Raw genomic sequence first — 21,199 nt, 5'->3', positions numbered from 1 at the left:
CGTATCCGTTGAGAGATGTTTACTTTTGCCATTATTTTCTCCCGTCCAAGCAGGCTAACGTGACTCAGAGTTTTCTCAGCGCCTTCCAGCTTTCGAAGTTGGCTGCCTGGCAAAGACAACTTCCCAGGAGCGCTGTAAAAGCAGACCCCTCCCTCCCACCATCCCATATGATCCACGCTCACCCTGGCGCCCTCTGATCAGCGGAAGCAAAGTCGCTCCCAGGGATTTTGCTGCAGTTTTGTCACAGCTGCCAGTTGGACTCAGTTAGTGGCTGGGGCTATCCAGTTGTGGAGAAAAGAGGCAGGCAGCATACAGGGACCCAGCAGCTGTGATGATGCAGGTCAGGAGACTTAGCAACAAGTGGAAGATGAAGATACACCACTTGCTAAACACCTGCCAGGGATCTTGCACTTGGCCCCACAAATTTGGCCCCACGGAAGCTGCTGTAGGAGTAAAGCCAGTGGCTGCAGATGGAAGAGGCAGTCAGCAGGAGAGACTGTTCTAGGTAGCTGGGTGTCCGCGACTCCCATCATATCCCTGGGAATTGAGGGGTTTTAGCCCTCTGTTTTTCTGGTTTTTGAGGGCTATTCTGTTTTACCTCACTATCCAGCTGCAGGACCCCCATAAAAAATGGCCTCAGAATTAGCAATTTAAGCATGGAGAGGAAAGGAAAGTCTCTAATAAGGGGTACTTGCACCTAAGTACAGCTCACTCGGTTAGGTGGCTGAGTAACCTGGGCTCCTCATATAGTCCCCCAAGGCACGTGGCTCTTCCAGAGAGCATTTCAGTATCGCTGAGAGGGGTTCCTGAAGTTGTGAGGCGCGAGTGGCCGTGCTGGGACTGTTGCTTTCTGCAAAGCCTGAAGTGGAGAGCTGTCGTGCCAAAGGCTTTTATTTGTTTGGTTGCCATGGTGCATAGCTAACACTATATTGTCTGGCTCCATAGCAAGGGGTGGTGCCACAGCCCGAGGCACTTTTGCCTGGCTTCGTCTGCTAGAGCCTCATGTGATTCTAATTTCCACACTGTTGGTTGTCAGCAGCCTGCCAGGTATGTGTCTTGCCTTTACAAATACAGTCATGTAGCAGCAACAACAGCAGCTTTGATTTTTTGCTTGGCTCCTAATCCCCTGGGAGCATACATGCCCACTGGATTGACCAGCAGTTTGCATGACTGATGAAAAAATGCATAGGGCTTCTTTTGGTTAAGAATTTGTGGAAAAAGCAGCCCAGATCACCAGAATTAGCTGAGAAACATTTTCTTTATCTCTGATCTATTGTGCTTTCTGGAGCCACTTGATTTTTCGTTTTGCTGGGTCAGTAGATTTGAGTCAACTTCCCTGCTGTGCTGAGAGATTTGTCGCCTGAAGGATTATATGGCAGATAGCATTGGGCTGATAAAAGGGAATATGCCAGCAGTGCCATTTTGTTACCTTAGACCTGTAGGTTTGGTGGGTCAGTGGCGAGCTGTAGTGTAATTTTCTTTGGAGACGAGTGGAGATTAAAACTACTGTTCAAAGGCCACACCCTGAGGGAGGCACCTTACGGCCTTCGGTCATAACCCAGGTCTCAACCCTGCTCATCCCGCAGCCGGCCGCTTTGATGTGTACTTGGTGGTCATCAGCACTTGGTGACAGCTGACAGAGGAATGAGTCACGTGCCGGATGCCACCAGAAAGGCTGTCCTGCAGGCGAGTAGGCCAGAATTGCCGCTGCTTTTCAAGAGAGATGATGGTTCTCTGGAAGGGTCTTTGTGCTGAGACGTCCAGAGCAGTAATGGCGCCCTGTAGTCAGCACAGGCAAAGGTCAGCTCTCCGGTCAGCTTTTCACAGCGATGGAGGACCCTTTGTATGTCAGCTCTGCTCCTCCGAAAGACTGGGTCTGGAGGATGCAGAGTGGTAGTCGATAGCTTATGTGGTGTTTCCTGGGAGATGCTTTGATTCTGCACCACCTGTGCTTGCTGTTTTCCTTTTGCCAAGGGATGCACATAGGGTCCACGCTACTGCTAATCAATTGCTGGCAGAAGCCTGCTCCTCGGGGACACGGTTTGCCTGACTGCTCATTATTAGCTGCTCGGGGTTAGAAGTCGAGGTGTGGCAGCTGGGATGGGCTGCTTATGGGGTTAGCAGTCAGAGAGCTGTTTTACTGGTACGTGACCTTTGTGCTTCACGGTTGGCTCGATGACCAGGGTGTTCTTTTAGGTTCTTGCTTGTACCCTCACATACTCCTGTGCCCAGAGCCACTGGCATCCAGTCAAGTTTGCTCTTTGGTTTGGAAATGAACTGGAGACATCAGCCTCATGTCTTCCAGTGGTGGTACAAAACGTTAACGGCTTTCCAGAAATTTGCTCAGAAAACGCGAGGCAGCAGTGATATGGGACGGGCTTCATTTTTTTCCCCCTCCACAATCTGTTAGTCATAATCCCAAAAGAGCCTTCTCAAGGAGACAGGTAGAAGGCCAATGAAGTTAAGTGGCTGAGAGGATATGAAATATGTGCATTGACAGTTGTCATTGACAATCTGTCCAGAGATTATGATTAACTGCCTGTGAGGCCTGGTGCAAAGGAACTGAGGCATGGAAACCTGCCCAGAAATGGCTTTGAAGAGTATTAACAAGAGGACCCAGCTCTGACTTCAATGTGTCAAATGCTAGATGTGACATGAGCCTCTTGGTCCAAAAGTGAAAGTGGTGGGTCCTGCGCTGCGGCACAGCCTGGCCTCCTCCCAAGGGAGGTCTCTCGGCTGTGCGACAGATATCTCTGCATGGGTAGCGAGGGGGACGTGGATTGCCCTCCCTGCGGGGAAGCGGGGATTAAGCGCTGGGGCAGGTCTCACAGAGCTTGTCTGTACATGGAGATACGCTGCAGGGGTTTCGCTGGCCAGCAAGGCCCGGTCAGTGCTTGAAGCTGCCAGGCTGGCTGTGCTTTTGGCCAGACGTCAAAGCCCAGGAAATCATGCTGAAGCAAGCAGTGGTTTTGCTCCTGTCTGGTATCTCAGCGGGCCACCAGCTAACACGGGAAAAGGAGAGCTGGGCTGTCTCTGATTTAATCTGGCTTGTCGGTGGCACGCAGGCATGCGGGGAGCTGCCAGCGTCTCTGTGGCAGTTTTGGGGGTGCATTTTGGCTCTGTTTGCCTGAGGTTGTGGTTCTCTTCCCCAGGCTTCTCCCCGGGCTCCCACATCAAGCACCTTTGACCTCCAGATGAAATTTGTGTGTGGCCAGTGCTGGAGGAATGGGCAGCTGGTGGAGCCAGATAAAGACCTCAAGTACTGTAGTGCCAAAGCCCGCCACTGGTGAGCAATGCAACCTTCTCTTTCCCCCACCCCTCTTCAAGGGCAGGAATTTCGCCTCTTACCTTCTCCAGGGCTTCGTTTGGTCTCTCACTGCTCAGGGTGTTTGTCACTATACAAGCATTGCAGATAGCTGTTTTCCAGTTTCCAGCTCTCTTCTTTACTGCTTGTATTTGCTGCCAGCATTGTGCAGACTGTTACTCCTGGTGCATGCAGTCCAGCTCCCACAATTCCTTTTTTTCCCAGTTGCTATCAGTTCTTCTTAGCAAGGTCACTAAGATAGTTCTCCTCTGCACTTGTTTATACTCCTAGCTGTTTGCAGTTGTCTGTCAGGTCACTATTAGCAGTGATTTCAGGTATTCTGTTTCCTTTCAAATTAGTTTCCTTAGCGTTTTCATTGCTTTGGTTGCCCTTCTCTGACGCATGTCTTGTCTGTTTGCACCTCCTGGCTCCTTGGGGCCTGTGAGGATGTTCGGTGTGATAGAAGAGGAATATCAGCTGGGAAGGCACCATTGGATCATGGAAACTGTGGCACCTCTCACCCAGGCAGCCTGGCAGGATAGGGTGGAAGGGTTTATAGGACTTCACTTCCCATAACACAAGCCACAAAAGCACAGTCCAGCATCCTACTGCAAATGTAAGACCTTTGATGAAAAAGAGACAGAAGCAGCAGTTGCTGGAGGAAGTGTGCAGGTGAGGATCACTTCCTGGAATGGGAAGGATAATGCCTCTTTCTGCAGCTGCTGAATAGAGCTGGGGATTTTGCCCAGGGTATCTCCTGGTGATCGTTTGCTGGAGCTGCAGGAGAATTAATACATCCTGGCACCTGTTCATAAGACAGTGCTTGTAATGACTTGCATTTCTACTGCACCTTTCAAACAGAAAATATTCCCAAATGTTTTTCATGGATCTGATTGCACAAGAATTGGCTGTGTCGAAGGGTGGAATGCAGCTGTTTAGTAATCCATGGTGATGCCATGTGAGACTTGGGGGAGACTTTTGTGGCTTTATGAGAAGAGATACCCCAGGAAATACGTGATAAGTACAGGGACAAATCCTCCTTCTTGTGGCTTCTGTGTCACAGATGTGCATGTCTAGGAGCAGCCAGATAGTGGCAGGGACAAACTGGACTGGAGGATCTGGTCATCTCTCAATATTTAAGGGTCTCTGAGGAAAACAAAACCTTGTTCTGCTCTTCCTTTTGCCTTTCTTAATTTATTCTCTCTTCTTCAGTTGGACGAAGGAACGTCGCGTCCTGCTGGTGATGTCCAAAGCAAAGAAGAAGTGGGTGTCTGTCCGACCACTGCCTTCCATCCGCAACTTCCCACAGCAATATGATGTAAGCCCCATGCGCGGCACAGCCAGGTGCCCCTTCCCCTTCCCTCCCAGCATGGTGTAGCGCTTTGAGGGATGGTCCCTTGTAGACCTGGCAAGGAAGCAGGCGCATGTTGGCTGAGGTGGGAGGCCGGGACAGACTGAGGGCAGCAAGATCTCAAATGCATCCAGCGAAAGGGTGGAGCAGAAGAAGGAGCAGCACCCATTTAAACTACTCTGCGCACATATACGAGTTTCTGACGTTGCTGTTAATGCAGTCATCATCTCAAGAAGTGGCTGGCACCGGGTTTGTACATGAGATTTAAGTCTCCCCTTAGGTCAGGGTTTCTCAATGTGGGTGAGAGGCGAGACGGAGCGCTTGGGAGAAGCCCATCCCTGCCTTTGGTGTGGCTGTGCTACCATAGATTGTGAAACTTGCTCACGATGTGTTTTGAAAGCAAAACTAAGAGCTCAGCTAAAAAGACACATGTTGTGAGCAAAACTACAGATATCCGACCTCTAATCCCAGCCCCAAATATGGCAACTGATAATTTCTCTCTCCCTCTCCTTTCCTTTCTCCCTGAAAGGAGAAAGTTCCTCTCCCTCCTACCCTATGGGATCTGCTGCCCCTTAGTCCATGGGCAGGTGCAAGGCCATGTGTAAGGCCTTGAGCAGTTGCAGGCCAGTTGCTGGAAGCTGGGGAGCAGAGCAAGAGTTATTTACAGCTGCTGCAGTAGGAGATGAGGCCAGCACATGAGTCGCAGGTCGTGCAGCAAAGGCAAGTTGCCGTATGAGTGTGTGCTTTGCCTGAGCTTCCACCCAGCCCCCACCAGGGTGAGGAACAGCGTTGTCTCTTCCCTCCAGTTTGTGTGGGCCAGATGGTCTCCACACTGCTGTCCTCCTCTGGTGGCAGGACTGGGGGAGAAGGGACAATCAGTAAATATGATGCTCGGAAAACTTCTCGTTTCCTCTGGCAATGATGCTGTTGCTAGCTGTGAGGTAAAGTTGTGCACACTAGTGCGGTCTAAGCAACCCATAAGGCCATTCTTCACCCACTTGGAGATGGCTGGAGAATGAGTCACCTTTGGATGTCTCAGTGATGTGACCAGCAGGAGACACTGTTGGGTCGATCCAGGTTGCTCTCTGCTGGTCTCCCCCAGGGCCAGCGCTAAGCGTACCTGCACCCGGTCACCTATGGAAATGGCAGCCAGGTGCTGAACTGAGCTGCCTGCATGTTTACAGGGAAGTCTTTACCTTTCATGTCATCAGGAGCTTGAGGAAAAGAAGCATGAGTTGATGACGTATGAAGTGTGCTGTTTGCGACCTCTTCTGTGTGCAATTTAATGTCCCAGCTGGTTTTTTGAACCCGCTTTCCCGTCTAGCAAAGAGTGTTTGTGCAGATGCTAAATTTTGCTCTGTCTTTTAACAGTTGTGTATCCATGCACAAAATGGCAGGAAATGCCAGTATGTGGGCAACTGCTCCTTCGCCCACAGCCCTGAGGAGAGAGACATGTGGACCTTCATGAAGGAAAATAAAAGTGAGTGGGGGAAACATGGGCCGGAGAGTTTGGGGAGAGGGAAGAGGACGTTTGAGCAGTGGATGCAGGGTCTATTGTTAAGGCATACTCTTGACAACAGAGATGGAGCTGGACAGAGCTGGTACCATGAGCTTAGGTGGGATTATGGGGCAGGCCTGTCTACAGTAATTTAGAGCTGCTCTTTTCTTAAACGTGCATGTATATCTTGAGTCCCTCGCTCTACGACTAATGCACATTGGTCCCATGTCTTGCATTGCTCCATTGCTGCCCTCCCTTTCTGCAGCTCTTTGAATCCACCCTCTGCCGTCCCTCCAGTTGCCTGTCCCGTCCCAGGCCTGGCTCCGTGTGGAGCTCTGCCAAAGCACCAGTCCCGACCTGTAGCTGCTCCCATATCTGTCTTGTGTCTGCCTTGGCTTTCTTGCCCATTTCTGCTCATATCCCTTGCTCTTGGGCTGCGGCACTCCCTGCTCATGGCATTGTATTCAAAGGGGTGGATTTGAGAATCTGAATGAGAACATCGTTGGGTGGGGCCTTTGTGGAGGAGCTTGTCTGGAATTAATTATGCAGGCTCCCAATTTACCTTTTGGGGGATAGCTGGGGGGTTGCCCATGTCCTGGACAGCCAGGTCTCTGGCAGCAATCGTTTTTTATTCAGACCAACAGCAAGCTGGAAAAAAAGACTCTCTTTGCAAGAACCAGTTGTCCGGGTGTTCACCTAGCTCTGGTGAGATGGCTCCAGCTCTCTTGGGAGATGCTGGAAAGCTTGAAGGGTTTCAGGCCTGCCCTCAGTTTGTTCGGTCTTTATGCTTGGATGGAGGGTCTCTCTCTCTGCTGGGCCAAATGCTGTTATTTATTACAGTTCAAGTCATTTCGTTGCTGAGGCCTTTAAAGCACATCAGACCAGTCTGGGTGTGTTTGCTCAAGCACGAAGGTGAATCTTCAAACGGCAGCGTTGTTTCAGTTTGGGGGAATGTGCATTCATTACCCCCAATTGCCTTGAGTTCCTCAATTACCCATTTAGCGAGGAGTAAATCACTAACGCATCGCACTTACAGCATCATGTTGGTGTCTGCAAATATTTATGTTTCCATAGCCTCTCTCAGGAGCTGATCTTGGAAAGGCAGGTGTGCCATCAAAGCTTACAGCCAAAATTTCCCTTCCCACTGGTATCCCGAGTGGGTTTTAAACCAAAAGCACCAAGGGATGTCGACTGTACTCCTCTGGGCAGGTTTTGAACTTGGGACAAGCTATCATTAGGTCTTCCTCCCCTCCCCAGTGCTTCCTGTGGCCAGCTTGCTTAAGGGCTCTCCTCCCTCTCGAGTGCTGAGGACGAAGCATAGTCTTAGAGGGAAGGGACAGATCCAAATCCAGCCCCTGCCTTTGCTGTGGTTGGAGTGAGATGTCTGCTGACGTCAAGCAGAATCAGGCCTGATGGAGAATCACCTCGTGGGGTGAAGTCCATGGAGATCTTGGGGCCCCTTCCCTTCTTCCTGTATGCTTTGTGTAGCTGCTGTCACAGTTGCCTCTCGACTCATAGAAGACACCTCCCCACACCAGGTGGTGTGGTGTGAATTTGGTTCTTCTCCCCAGGCCTGTCATCTGAGGAGGTAACATCAGGCCTCCCGAGCACCGGCCTTCAGTCTGATGGCAGCTGCTGCTGCGCGGGAGAGGGTAGGGAAGGGCTGCCCCAGTATTCGTCCTTTTCTCATAGTTTGTGCACGGTGCGGGAGGTTGTCTGGGTGATTTCACGGGTCGTCTTTGTGCAGTACTAGATATGCAGCAGACCTATGACATGTGGCTAAAGAAACACAATCCTGGGAAGCCTGGAGAGGGGACACCACTCACCTCGCGAGAAGGGGAGAAACAGATCCAGATGCCCACTGACTACGCTGACATCATGGTAATCTCTTGTCCTTCATCCCTCCTCCTCCTCAGTGCTGATAGCCTGCCCTCTCCTGTGCTCCAGCTGTGAGCTAGCAGGGACTGCATTGCTCTTGTGGGAAAAGAGCCTGTGCCATAGGTTAAACGGACAGCTTGGAGCAGCACAGCAAGGGCAGCACAGATAAGGCAGGAAGGGATTGACCTGGGGTCAGCAAGGCTCTGCAATGGCTTTTCTGTTAATCCTCGAGTCAGTAGGATCTACCTTAGGTTTCCTTCTGCATGGGCTCAGCCTCTCACCAGGGTTCCTGCATGCTCCTGGGAAAGCTGGCAAAGCCGTTGCTGGCCTGTTGGAAAAGAGGGAGGAGGTTGGAGAAAAGCTGGGTCTGGAGCACAGAGGCCTGGGAAAACTAGAGGCAGATGTGTCTCCTTAGCCCAGGGGTGGTGGCTGGTGTAAAGGTTTGTGCTCCTGAAGAGTCTTGCGTTGCCTGGGCACCTGGGGCCTTGCAGTCAGACCCCATCTGGGCCGTCATCAGGGGCAGGGGGACTGTCAGTGAACTGAGCTGTCCTGTTCTCTGAGCCCATTTGAGCTGTAAGTAGACCTCAACAAAGCATCTCCTCTGCTCCCCCGTAGTGGCAGCACGATGCCTTGAAGATGACATGGCAGAGAAGTGTGGGAGGTCGTAGACAGAGCAGAGCTTCTAGGACGCTCTGGAAGGAGAGGGGGAGAGGCAGTGCCAGCACGGGGAAGGCCAATGGGTGTGATGGTTAATGCACTGACTGGCCCTTTGCCCTGTCTGCACCGGTTAGATGGGCTACCACTGCTGGCTCTGCGGGAAGAACAGCAACAGCAAGAAGCAATGGCAGCAGCACATCCAGTCGGAGAAGCACAAGGAGAAGGTCTTCACCTCGGACAGTGACTCCAGCTGCTGGAGCTACCGCTTCCCCATGGGCGAGTTCCGGCTCTGTGAAAGGTACCGTTGCCTCATCTCCCTCCTGGGCTGCAGGGACGGGGCGACAGGCCCAGGGCCTCCGTCATCCCTTCTCCTCCTCCTTCACCACCACCTCCTCCTCCTCTCATGGAGTCCGCAGGGACTTCCGCTTGGAGGAGGAGTGGGACGAGCTGACAAGTTTGGGTGATGGTGAGGCTGCTGTTGGATCCCAGAGGTGCTCAGCCACACTACCGAGTGGTAAAAATACATTTCTGAGCACGTGTCTTTAGAAAATGAGAGCGAGCTTCGTGTCTGCACCTGTGTCCTCCATAGCCAGGACGCTCTCAGCTCTCAGGCTGCTGAACAGTCTGCTTGGCCTGATGCTTGGGGGAATCCCAGGTGCTTTATTAAATGGTTTGAATGTCTCACACCCTCTGAATCAGCGCCTTGAGGTGTCTTCAGAAGGCTTGTGATGGCTAGAAATGCCATTTTGGTTAGAGAGAAGGCTGTCTCTCATGGCTGTTACCTGGCATTTCCTCTCCTGTGGTGGTTTCTCCTCATCCCTGCTGGTCCAGTTCCAGCTCATGTCATTTCGTTCTGTTGACTAAATCCCCTCATAGACGTTGCTCTGTTCACTGCTCTGTTGCTGTGCCCAGCCTCTGTGTTACCTTCTTCGTCTGCACGTGGGTTTCTAGGAGAATCGCCTCGCCCTTAGAAAGGAGAGTTCACGGCATGTTTCGGTGGGCCCTGACTGAGTATCCCAAGTGGGGAGCTCAAAACCCTGTCCTGGGGGTGCCCTCCTGATTGTTCTCCTCATGCCGGCAGGTTCCAGAAGAGCAAGGCCTGCCCCGAAGGAGAGGAGTGTCGCTATGCCCACGGCCAGGACGAGCTGACGGAGTGGCTAGACCGGAGGGAGGTGCTGAAACAGAAACTGGCCAAAGCCCGCAAGGACATGCTGCTCTGCCCCAGGGATGACGACTTCGGGAAATACAACTTCCTATTGCGGGATGGCGTATAGTAGGGGGGGGAGCCTGTCGGCTGGAGAAACACGGGGCGGGTTTTCCGAGAGTGGCAGTAGCAGGGAGAGCGAGATCTGTGTCTCGCAAAGAGAACTTTTTCTTTTCTTTCGTTTTAAGATTATGAGACGATGATTTATTAGTGGTGAATGAAATCGTGAATTTGATTCTCCTTGGCCAGCGAACGCCATGCTCACTGAGTTTGTGATCCGTCTTCTCTCTCTTCTTTCCCCCAAATTCTCCTTCCTCTCCATCTTTTTGTTTTCGCTGTCCTTCATTCAAAGGAATGAATCCAGTCTGTACTGGGCTGCGAATTGGAGAATTTCTCCTTATGTCATTTTCCTGCCCTTCAATTCAGAGTGTGGCTGCAGAGGTCCGGAGGACAAAGCTGAGAGAAAAGGACAGACATCTGGTGAAAAGGCGACCATGAAGTTCATGTGCTCCTTTTCTCAGTGCTGCAGAGCAAGCCCCACTTACGCAGCTGGCCTGCTCTCTTGGGAGTTCAGTACCAGAAGAATTAGGAATTGAGGTGCAAAAGAAGGAAAACCACTAGATCTGGCTTAAAACATGTAGGCTTTAGCTCCTGCTGTCTATATTGCCCTGAGGCACCAACTGGCGCTGAGGAGGGTAACAGCTGTCTGGTATAGAGTGTAGCTAAAAGCAGCAAAGTAATAAAACCGCTTGCAGCAGCAGGAACTGGATTGTAGGTGACTTCAGACTGTTTCAGCTGACTGTACCCAGAAAGCAAACTGGTGACTCCTCATTAGATGTCTTTCTCAGTGTGTGACAGGTATTCAGGGTGGGTAGTTTTGGTTTGGTTTTTTGGCTGATGTGACTGGTGCAAGTAAGACTGAAGCCATCTAGGAGGTGTAGTGGAGACTGTGACACACCCTTTGTGACTGTAGTCCACGCAGCAGTATCAGTCAGGAAGAAGGCTGTAGCTAAACGGAGCCTGTGTTTCTGCATTGCCTTGTGTCCTGAGGAGAAGGAGGGAGGTAATGGGGTTCCCGTCTTGCTCTTTAAATGGTGTGTGTTACTGGTTATTTAGAGCTGCGTTTTTCGCTGCACTGCCAGAAGAACTGGGTGGGGACCCATTTAAAAGTACACTATCGAGCAGCATGGGCGATGCTTTGCTGATGGGGATCCAGCTGGAAGGGCGCTTACCAGCACCGGAGGTCCAGCCCCCTCCTCCTCGGAGCCAGGGCAGGGAGCTTGCAGATGCACAGTGCAGCCAGGATGCGACCCAGGGCAGGGACGGTGGTGGAGGGTGAGAGGCAGAGTGGGACCCAGCCATGCGCCTGCTCCTGTCCTGCCTGATGGGGGAACCAGTGATGCTGAGCTCTGGGACAGGATTTTTGGCTTTTATAGTGGCAGCAGTGTGAGGCAGTACTGCTCTGTATGCCAGCCTTGTCCCTTCTGGCAGTCTCATCCTGTAAGCAGTAAACGTGCATCCTGTCCTGAGCTTCCCTCTCCTCTCTTCTGCAGTCCAGCTGCACTCTGCAGGTTTGCATGCATGGATGGCACCATCCACTCAAACACAAACACGTCTCCCTCCCAGCCTTCGTGGGGGATGTCTTTTTCTTACAGAGTCACCCAGGACAGCAAGCTCAGAGCCCTTGGGGCTGGCAGTGCTATATCCGTGGTAAATACAATCTGGCCGTGAACTGGTTGGTGCTTTGGCATTGGTGGGTCCCCCTTTTCCCTCCCTGCTCCGATATCCTTGGGGTTTCCAGCTTCAAGAGAGATGGGATGTGGAAATACAGGAGATGTGGAAATGCAGGAGATGCTGGGGGGGGGCAGCTGGCACCTTTCTGAACCAACCTCCAGGTAGGTGCATCAGCTCCACTGGGGTAGTTACAGCCCAGGAGCAGCGTGCGTTGCATGCCGGTCTTGGGTCTTTCCAGCGATATTACGTGCTCCGAGTAAGCTGAATGTCCCTCTGAGCTTGGTTCCCCTCCTTTAAAATGTGGATGGTGGTCACTGGTTTGGTATGAGGTTCCCTTCTCGGCTGTACAGCGCCTTGAGATCTGGCCTGGAAGGGGCCAGGACCGTAACATCTGGTGATACACAGGTGGCTTATGAGAGATCTGGGAGAACTGGGGAGGGAAGTGGTTGTTTCTACCTCTGCCCACGTATGGGGAGGAGGACGAGGTGAGGAAGGATCTGTAGTGCTGTGAGGAAAGAGAGTGACCAACGCAGTATCAGACATGGCAGTTTTGGAGTGGTCAGGCGCTGTATCTTCTCCTCCGCCCTTCGCTGTAGCTGCCCAGATTGTACCTTCTCCTGGTGCTCCTTGTGCTCAGGTGGTCAACTTTATGAACAGAGAGAGACAGGAGAGGCGGTAGGCATCAACTCCTGGGTTATCTCATTCTGCTCTTCTTGGGCAGAGACTCCAAGGAAGCGAATCTGGATTGGGGAATGTTGGAATGTGTTTTTTATTTTTAAAACAAATCTGCATCTCTAGTGTGACTCTAGCGTTCGCTGCGCTGTGATTTCTCATACGATAACTTGTTTAGGTTACAGAGTGGGTCACTGTCCTCTCTCCCCATCTCTGCAATGAGAGCCGAGCTGCTCAGCGGGGCTTCGGAGGGGCGGAGCGGGGCTGAGGCGGGGAGAGGGCGAGCGTGCGTGAGGTGAGGGAGGCCCACGGTCACGGGGGTTGCGTCGAGTATCTCTTTTTGTTTTCCCTGATATGATAACCTGGTCTGTGGTGTTGCAGTACTTTGTCACCAGACTTGTTTTAGTGTGTATATATGTGACCCCTCCCATGAAGCATATATACACAGGTATTAAATATATCGCTCTATATAATATTATATGTGTGTGGTATCGAAGGAATCTTTTAAATGAGGGTAAAGGAAAAGGACTCGGGCCAGGAAACGCAGCATCTCCAGTTTAAATATGAAGACTTTTATTTGGGTTAGGGAAAGGGAAATAACAGAGAGGGGAGGGTTTTATATAGATAGGTATAAATTTTGAGATGGGACAGGTTTCCCTGTTCACATTTTTGAAACCCCCTAGGATGTCCTCGCAGTCCCATCTCAGTGAGAGTATTATACTGCTAACTAGTGAGTAAAGTTTTAATGATAAGGCTTTGCTTGTATTATTTAAAGAGACATTGTGAAAGGCAGGAAGCTTCACACTTGACTTCCCAGGCTCGCTTTATCAAGCCAAGAGGGTTTTCTTCAGCACGTTACGTACTCGCAGCAGAACCGCTCAGTGCTCGCGGCTCTGCAACAGATAAACCACAAGTTGTGGGGCTGCTTTAGTGGTGCATTCACAAGACCCTGTGATAACTCTTTTCTTCATTTGTGTGAGGGGAAAAAGAAAATTTTGCAGTGCAGAACCAAATCCGAGGGTTATTAACAAAAGAAGTGATGTTTTAATTTTATAACATTAGAAGAAAATCTCATATACTGTAAAATAACTACAGGCGCACACACTCACACAGAGTAGAGACTTTGATTCAGATCAACTTGTTAAATGCTGAAGGACTTAGTGAAAATCTTTTCCCAAATCCTCTGGTAGGGGCAGGGATTTAAGTGACGCTGGTGTTGGAGTTAACCTGGCCTTTACAGGGGGAAGTAAAAAACAAAAAATACCCTACTTAGCTTGTATGAAACTGTATGTCAAAAATGGATGGGTTTTAGCAAGTGAAAGGAAAAGATAGCAAGGGGATGCTGCAGTTCTGAGCTGGGTAGTAATGATTTTGAGTCCTTTAATATGTCTTTGTATTAATATAATTTAAGAATACCACGCTTTACTATTAAAAAAGAACTTAGTATCTTTCATAAGGTCTAGTATCAGGATAATAATGTAGATGTTTTAACAACATTTTTGTTTTTGTTCTTAAATAAAAAAAAACCAAACTTGCTTCTTTTAGCCTTTGTAATAGAAAATAAAAGTGTGCACTTTAAACCCTCTCTGGATCCAGTGTGTGTTTGCATTTTTCAAATAGCCCGCAGAGGCTTTTTATCTTGGTTTCAGGTTTCTCTACGGTAAGGAGGGAAGCAAAGGGAGGACTGCAAGCATTGGATCGCTTTTGCTTTCTCCCATCCTCACGTATAATCCACTGCTCTTCTTGCTGAGTGGAAAATTGCCTATGTGTATATTAACAGATTCTGCAGTTCTTCATCAGACACATAGTTCTGGTGAACTTTAAGTGTGTTTAAGATTTTTTTTTTTTCTTTCCTCCAAGCACAAAGAATCTACACGCTCTGCATTAACACATAGTTTCAGGTGTTTGGGTAACCTGTGTTTTGAAACCTCCAGTAACCAGGCCTTGTAATCACCTTCATCGAGAGGTTCTTTTGTTGTGTAAGCTGCTCTGTCCAACTGGGTCAGTTCTTTTTCCTGCCAGCGTGCACCCTGCCAGGGAAAATGCCCTTAGCCCTACCCACCGAGTCGCGTGCAGCTTGGGCCATGAGAAGCGCCTGTGCAGATTCCCCCTGACGAGGATGCCGTGCGGTGAAGATCGCACCTGGGGGAAGAGGTCAGCGTGAAAGCATTTATTCATAAAACTGTTTTCTTTATTTTTCAAATCCATCATGATGCAGATTAATCTGGATTCTTGATGAAGCCAAAACTGGAGATGTGGCAAAGACAAGGGAGTCCCACGGAGACACCCTGCTACTGCTGTTTAAACTGGTAGAGTGACTAGAATGTCATACCCAGCGAGACCTGAGGAGAGGGGACTTGTTACGCATCTCCCCGATGTGCCTGGATACAGACACTAGGACTGATGTCCTTCTGGTCATAGGAGGAGACGTCTGAATAGCAGCTTGTAGGGCAGAGGGAATGAGGAGACTGCTGCACTCTTAAGGTGCATCTATTGAGTACATACAACGTGAGAGGCATTAGTTTTAGCCTCCAAAGATTATTGAGGTCATGCTGGAAAGAGTGAGGTTAGCATTTCCAGTACAATGGGGACCAAAACTGTCAAATTGCGAGGCAGACAAAGCATGAGGAGAAAAATGACTGTTTTCCATGCAGGTTTGAGCATCAGCTGTAAACCCCTCCTCACCAGTGTTTCTTCATTGAAGAAAATAAATTTGTATTTTGAAGAGGCAGGGAAAGGAGTGGTGACTTCAGATCTTCATAGGAACTTCAGCAGATACAAAGACAAGGTCAGCCAGGAAGGATCCAGGTCCGATGGGGGATTGAGAGGAGCAGGGGTAGAGACCCCTGAGAGGTGGGAGGAAGGCTTCGAACTAAAGACCTTCAATGCATTGCAGAGCAGCCTGGCAGAGGGAGTTTGCCTTGCAAAGTGTGCAAGCTACAGATAGGATTCCTAAGCAATTCTGTGACTGAGTCTGTCTGCCCACACTATAGGAAAACATTTCTGGGAAGTGACAGCAGGTGATGCAAATGCTGTCATCACTCTTTATGTTTGCTGCAGCCATTGCAACCAAGAACAGGGCCGTGTTGCATCATGCCCTGTGCAAGGAGAGCAGCAGAGAGTTCCTGCCCCGCAGGACCTGGAACCTGCACTGGTGTGCTGGTCACTCTGGGGTGCAGGGCACGGAGGAGATAACACTGTAAGGCACTTGGGGGAAAAACATTGGGCAGAAAACCATGTCCTAAATACTAAAAGAGGCCTGGATAGGAGTGACTGGTGGGAGGGAAATGGAGGAGGAAAATCTGCAGGAGCACTGGCTGGGACAGACAGCCATTTGGTGTGGGGCAGAGGAAGGTGCTGAACAGACTTGGTTGGGTGCCTGTGGGGTGGCTCTGGGCAGAAGTCCTGTGGGCAGCTTGGAGCTTCCTGGAAAGCCATGGGCACTGCTCAGAAGCTCTGTGCCATGTCTTATCCAGCCTCACCCCTTTCTTCCCAGGATAGGAGGGAACAGGACAAGGCCCATCCATTCCCAATAACCTCTCTCCCTTCCCAGCTGGATTGTTTCCTCCCGCTTCTCTGCAGTTCCCCTTCCAGGCAGGAGCAGCAAGTCTTGGTGGCCCCATGGTAGGGGTGGTGTTTCCTGAAAGCAGATCCAGGTGCAGCAAGGACAAGAGCAGGGATCAGACAAGATGACAGCTCCAGGTGACACCTTCCCCGCTGCAACAGTCCTGGCCCTGGCAGCTCCCGAGACTGCCCCTTTCAGGGGTGCTCCTCTCTGCAGTTTAGCTCTGGGCAGCGCCCCAGAAAACTCCTACTTTTTCCTGAGAGCCTCGGGAGGCACAGACATAGCACAGAGTCCCAGGAAATAGGGTTATTCGTTACCATCTGGATTAATCCTCCCAAAAATGACATTTACCCTGGGCTGGGATGGAAATCTCTAAACCCAGATGCCAGAGTAGATCTGGCTTGCTTGGAACCGGAAAAATACTCAGCGCTGGAGGTGCTCTTTGGTGTATTTCCCTTGTTCTCTGTGGATTTCCTCTGTCTGCCTTAACTGTGGGCTTTTGGTAGTGCTGAGGCCCTCCAGGCAGACGGTCGGGAAGGATGAAGAGCTGCATAGTTTCTTTAATTGAATACCAAGGCACGCTCCCCCGTCTGTACCCCAGCAAAGCTGAGGCACAGAGGAAAAGTCCTTCTTCCATGGGAGTGAGGTGGCCTCAGTTTTCCTCAGCCGAACGGCTTGAGGATAACTGCAACATGGCTGGACGTTGCCCCTGGGAGCTGCGGTGGGGTTTCAATACAGAAGCAGTGTTTCAAAAGCAGCTCTCGGCAAGCTGGATCTTCTCCTGTTCGATACCATTCATATCTTGGCTTTTGTGGATCAGTGGCAGCCAAACTACCCAGGCTTCTCAGAGGATCGGTTGTTTTTTTTCAGCCCACATGCCTTCCCCAGGCTCAGCTGACTCCTGTATCCGTCCATCAGGCTCTGACCTCTTGGGCCATGATGCTGCAGAATCCCTGCTCCTGGGGGGGCCACATCGTTCCCGGGAGAGATGAGTGAGCCTGGGAAAGGGATGGCTGAGGGACAGCCGAGGTCCTTACAGCCAGCCTCTTCGTTTTGAGAAGGAAGCAGCCAGAGGAACGTGTATCTTCCTTGCTGTCCCACCCAATGGTCTCCCACGGATCTTGGCAGAGACCCAGCAATCACTGTCCTTGGATTTCCCCATCCTGCTTTAAACGCCTTGGTTTATTGCTACTCTTGGCACCTCCTGGGCTCTGCCTCCTGCCATGGCTTGTTCAGAGAGCTCCCAAAGCCGGCTCTGCCCAGGCTCCCAGAGCGTTTCCGGAGCAGGGAAATGCACAAAGGCAGCTCTAGGTGTCCTTCCTGACCAGGGCAGCACAACTTCTGATGATCCCAAGAGTCTTTCTCATGTGTTCTCCCTGCCTAGCACCTAGTTTTCTGGCAAATGGCACCTCACAGGGGAAGGCCACGTGCGGAGGAGCAGAGCTGCGGTGAGCCCGGCTGCCACGTGAACACCCCGAGAAGGGGGGGATGTCTTGGCGGGGGGGTGTGGGGAAGCAAAGCTCATTAGCTTTTTGGCACTCATTTTGGGGAATTAGTTTTTAGAAATCCTTTCGCCGCAGGCAGGAGGTGCAAGCGGTTCCTTCCACTGAGCTGCACCGCTTGCTCAGGGATCCCGGCGCTGCTCCTCCACATAGGGAGACAGGCACACATGTACACATACGTATACACGTGTATGCATGCAATACTCTGCCTGGGGAAGGAGCAGCCCCTTCAGAGTTGGGAAAGGGGCTCAGTGCAAGGCCTCATCAAGCCTGCGTGTCTGTGCCCCACGCTGATACCATCAAAAGTACCATAAGGGTTGCATGCCCACGTTTCAGGTGCCAGGCAGAGTCTTTAGCCAGCACAGAGCCCCAATTCCACTTTTACCACCCTCAGCTGCCCACCCTCCTGCACTGGCTTTGTTGCTCTTTCTCCCACTTGCTTTTCTTTTAAAGTAATTTGCTGTGGATGCAGACACCCCTGGTCTGGCCACAGCTTTCCCTGCTGCTGCTGTTCTGGGTGTACTTGCAGCTCCGTAGATGTCCGTCACCGCTAGCAGCAGCATCTCGACCCCACAGAAGACAAGGTGCTGGGATGCGGGGCAAGCCTCCTTTCAGAAAGGCCACAGTGAAACTCAGCCTGCCGGTCCTTGCCAAGGTGAAAAAAATTCCCTATCAAGCCCAATGCACTATGTAAATAAATAGTTAAATCTGCAAGCTGTCAGTGGAATGTGCACTTGTCCTAGGAGCTAGTATAAGAACAGAAAAAAATTACGGATATCTGCAAAGAGGCAGTGACTGACCCATAGCAAAGGGTCTGCTTGGATAAAAGAAGAAATAGGAAACCACTTACCAAGCTGGGTTTGGTGCAAGAACCAAAGCCCGTGGGTGGGCCTGGAGCCTCCACACAGATCATGAGGAGTAGGTCTGATCTGTGGGACCTGCAGCAGAAGACATCCCCGTGTGAGGTGATATGGAAATTTCTGAATAATGGCTGGGCTGCTAAGGTGAATGGTCTCGGGTGACTGAAAAGAAGCAAGCTGTTTCAAGAGCAGCAGGATTTGTAAAGCTTCTAGAGATTTCTACAGGCTTTTTTCCTTATTTCCAGATACACTTCAGGGGAGTAACCTACCTTTTCCGTCACCACAAAGTCCCCTCACTGCTGCTGGCTTCTGCCTGTCCCCCATGCCTGCCGGGGGCAGCATGTGCTTTGGGGTGTTGGCTGCCAATGCATGTGCCCCAGATCAAACAGAACAAATAACAGCAGGTTTTCTCTCTGAGGAGGCATTAATTTGACTCTCTTCTTCCTAGCTTATCTTTCAAACAGAAAAAGATATTTAAATATATTTATCCCTTTGCCAAGGTGGGTAGCATGTTCTGGGGAGGGAGGAGTGGATGGATGGGTGGATGGATATATAATACTGTTGTGTAAGCTTTGTGTCCTTAGAAAATGTTAGAAAAGACAAAAATGTTTTTTGTTTTCTAAGAGGACACATTACATTAGATTATCAAGCCAAGCTTTCATCTCATTGGAGGAAGCTAACATAACAGCAATTAGTAATAATAACCAATAATGCCTTTCTTTGGTCAAATGTCACTGCTGCTGGTGGGTTCCCCACAAGCTGTGCTTTCAGATACACTTAAGAAACAACCAGGTTCTGTAATGGTGGCCTCAGGAATCAGTGTGCAGCCAGGTGCTACCACCAAGTACAAGACCCACAGCAACAACCTGCAGGAGGTTCTGACCGAGGAGGTGCCCAGGCGTGCCACCGTCTTTTGTTTTGGGACCGAGAGTGGCTGCAAGACACCGGCAGGACGGGAGGCAGTGGAAAGGCAGCTCCAGAAGTACTGTGGATGTGGCCCTGTGAAGGAACTGAGGGAGCACTCCTGGGCTGAGGGAAAGATGGCAACTTGGAGAGATGCACAGAGCCCCCTCAGCTCCTTGTAATGAACAGGGTTGTATCAGAGGTCTGAATGTCCGAAACGATTCTTCGGGATCTCAAACTGCCAGGAAGTCTGCACCTACTGATAACACATGAGCAGCAGTGCTCTGCAGTTCCTGGTGTGCTTTGGGCCTGATGGCAGACCTCTGTAGAGAGATACCTCTAAAGACAGGAGCAGAATCAGGGGTTTTAAAAGAGACATCTACATGCGTTGGTACCAACAGAAGTAGCTGAGCACCACAGAGAGACAAAGGGGTCGGAGTGAGGGAGGAAGCAAAGGACAAGAATTTGGTTGTACTTTAAAAAAAAAGCAACTCTTTGGAATGAAAATCTGGAAGGAGGGAGAGCATAGACCAAGGCAAACGTTGAAGGACCCCCATTCCTCCCCTCGGGACTGCATGCACTGCTCTTCGGGCAAACGTGCCGAGGGGCCCAGCCAGCACTGCTGGGCGGTGTGGGTAGCTGCATCGGGAGACCTACAGAAGAGACACTGAAGGTAGCCCTGGCCTCTGCCATTTAAATTGGTGTTCCTGGAGTTTGGTCCTCTCCGTCACGTTAGGTGCCCCCTTCGTGTGCCACCCGCTTAGGGTCAGCGTAAGTTGACTATGGCTGGTTGAGTCTGTGAGAAAATGTGCTGTTAAGGGCTGACTGGGCTTCTGAGTGATGGAGCAGAGCTGCTGAGACCTCCACTAACCTGGGATTACAATAATAATAAATAACGATCTGATCTGATAATAGTGCAACCTGCACAAATAATGCAATCTGTGGCCATGCCTGCAGCTTTACAGAGCCAAAGTTTCAACTCCATCCGCTAAAGCAGCTCAAGTGCTCTCTGTGGCAGGGACACAATGGCAGATGGATGCTCCCCACTGCTATGACTCGACTCTATAGTTCGGTTTCTGCTTCCCTGGGGCTTGAAGTCAGGGCAGTGTCGATGCATCCTGCTAGTGATGTTACCCAAGCTCTTTTCCTGGGCAGGAGCTCTTCAGGGATTATGAATCAAGAAGGACACACAGTGTTGGCAGGAGAGTTTGTGGACATGGCAAACACAAGATGAGATATGCGCTCTCAGATCTCTAGACAAAAACTTGTAAATGTCCATTGCAGGCTAATAATTCAAAATGCTAAGCGACAATTTCCTCTCAATGAGCTTCTTCATTTCCTGAAGCCATAAATTTCAGTCAATTGCTGCAGCAGCTGCTGTGAAGTACTTGGGTGCCTCCAGACATGCGGTCAGATGTCTATCCAGCTTTCAAGGACAAGTTTGAACCTGGGGCAAAACCAGGAGGTCCAGCTGCACCTGGCATTGGGCAGCTACCACATTCCCAGTCATTTTTGCCATCATTTGATGAAAAGCAGGCTTAGGCATATAGGACAGTAGCTGTCCCAAATGTTAGCGATGCTTGGCAGGATTGAGTGACCCCACTCCCTTTGCCTTGACCAGCCAGAATGGACTGGAAGATTTTGGGAAAGGACACGGACCTCCTGGTTGGCAGGCTGTGCTCCAGGAGGGATCAGATGTGATCGCTTCTCTTGCTCCCAGCAGCCAGAATCCACTGACCTTGGAGAATGTCTGCAGGGTCTGTCTGCTATCTCCAGCTTTGGGTGGGTGGAGGACACCTTAACGGGCTGGGGTTAGATGGGGACTGTTCTCCCTGAATGGCTTCACCACCGATGGTTATCACTGGCTGTTTTCGTACGTTCTCTCTGGGGAATGGGGGGAGCAAACCACAGGGAAAATCCCAAGAGGTTCTAATGTAGTTGTATCATAACTAAGAATCATACCAAAGCATCTACCGGGTGACTTCTGAGCCTGATTAGATTGGGATCTAGATCATGAAACTTCCCCAGCTAATTTGAAATTCCCAACTACCCAGCCTGGCTAGGTAATTCT

The 21,199-nt window shown here is 50.6% G+C and overlaps 1 protein-coding gene across 11 annotated transcripts in view; it reads left to right on the top strand.

Moving 5' to 3' along the window:
- Positions 1-13,883, top strand: part of ZC3H7B (zinc finger CCCH-type containing 7B) — a 50,484-nt gene extending 36,601 nt beyond the window's left edge. For all 11 annotated transcript variants that reach the window (XM_075154007.1, XM_075154006.1, XM_075154037.1 and 8 more), the window contains 6 exons: positions 3,153-3,286; positions 4,517-4,622; positions 6,027-6,135; positions 7,901-8,034; positions 8,823-8,986; positions 9,770-13,883. In XM_075154007.1, the coding sequence (XP_075010108.1) occupies positions 3,153-3,286; positions 4,517-4,622; positions 6,027-6,135; positions 7,901-8,034; positions 8,823-8,986; positions 9,770-9,962 (840 nt within the window). In that variant the 3' untranslated portion in view covers positions 9,963-13,883. The remainder of the gene's footprint in view (positions 1-3,152; positions 3,287-4,516; positions 4,623-6,026; positions 6,136-7,900; positions 8,035-8,822; positions 8,987-9,769) is intronic.
- Positions 13,884-21,199: the final 7,316 nt, after the last annotated feature.

This window comes from Calonectris borealis, chromosome 1 (assembly GCF_964195595.1).
Source record: "Calonectris borealis chromosome 1, bCalBor7.hap1.2, whole genome shotgun sequence".
Classification (NCBI taxonomy): Eukaryota; Metazoa; Chordata; class Aves; order Procellariiformes; family Procellariidae; genus Calonectris; species Calonectris borealis.
The sequence above is the reverse complement of the archived record's forward strand: the minus strand, read 5'-3'. Positions and strand labels throughout refer to the sequence as shown.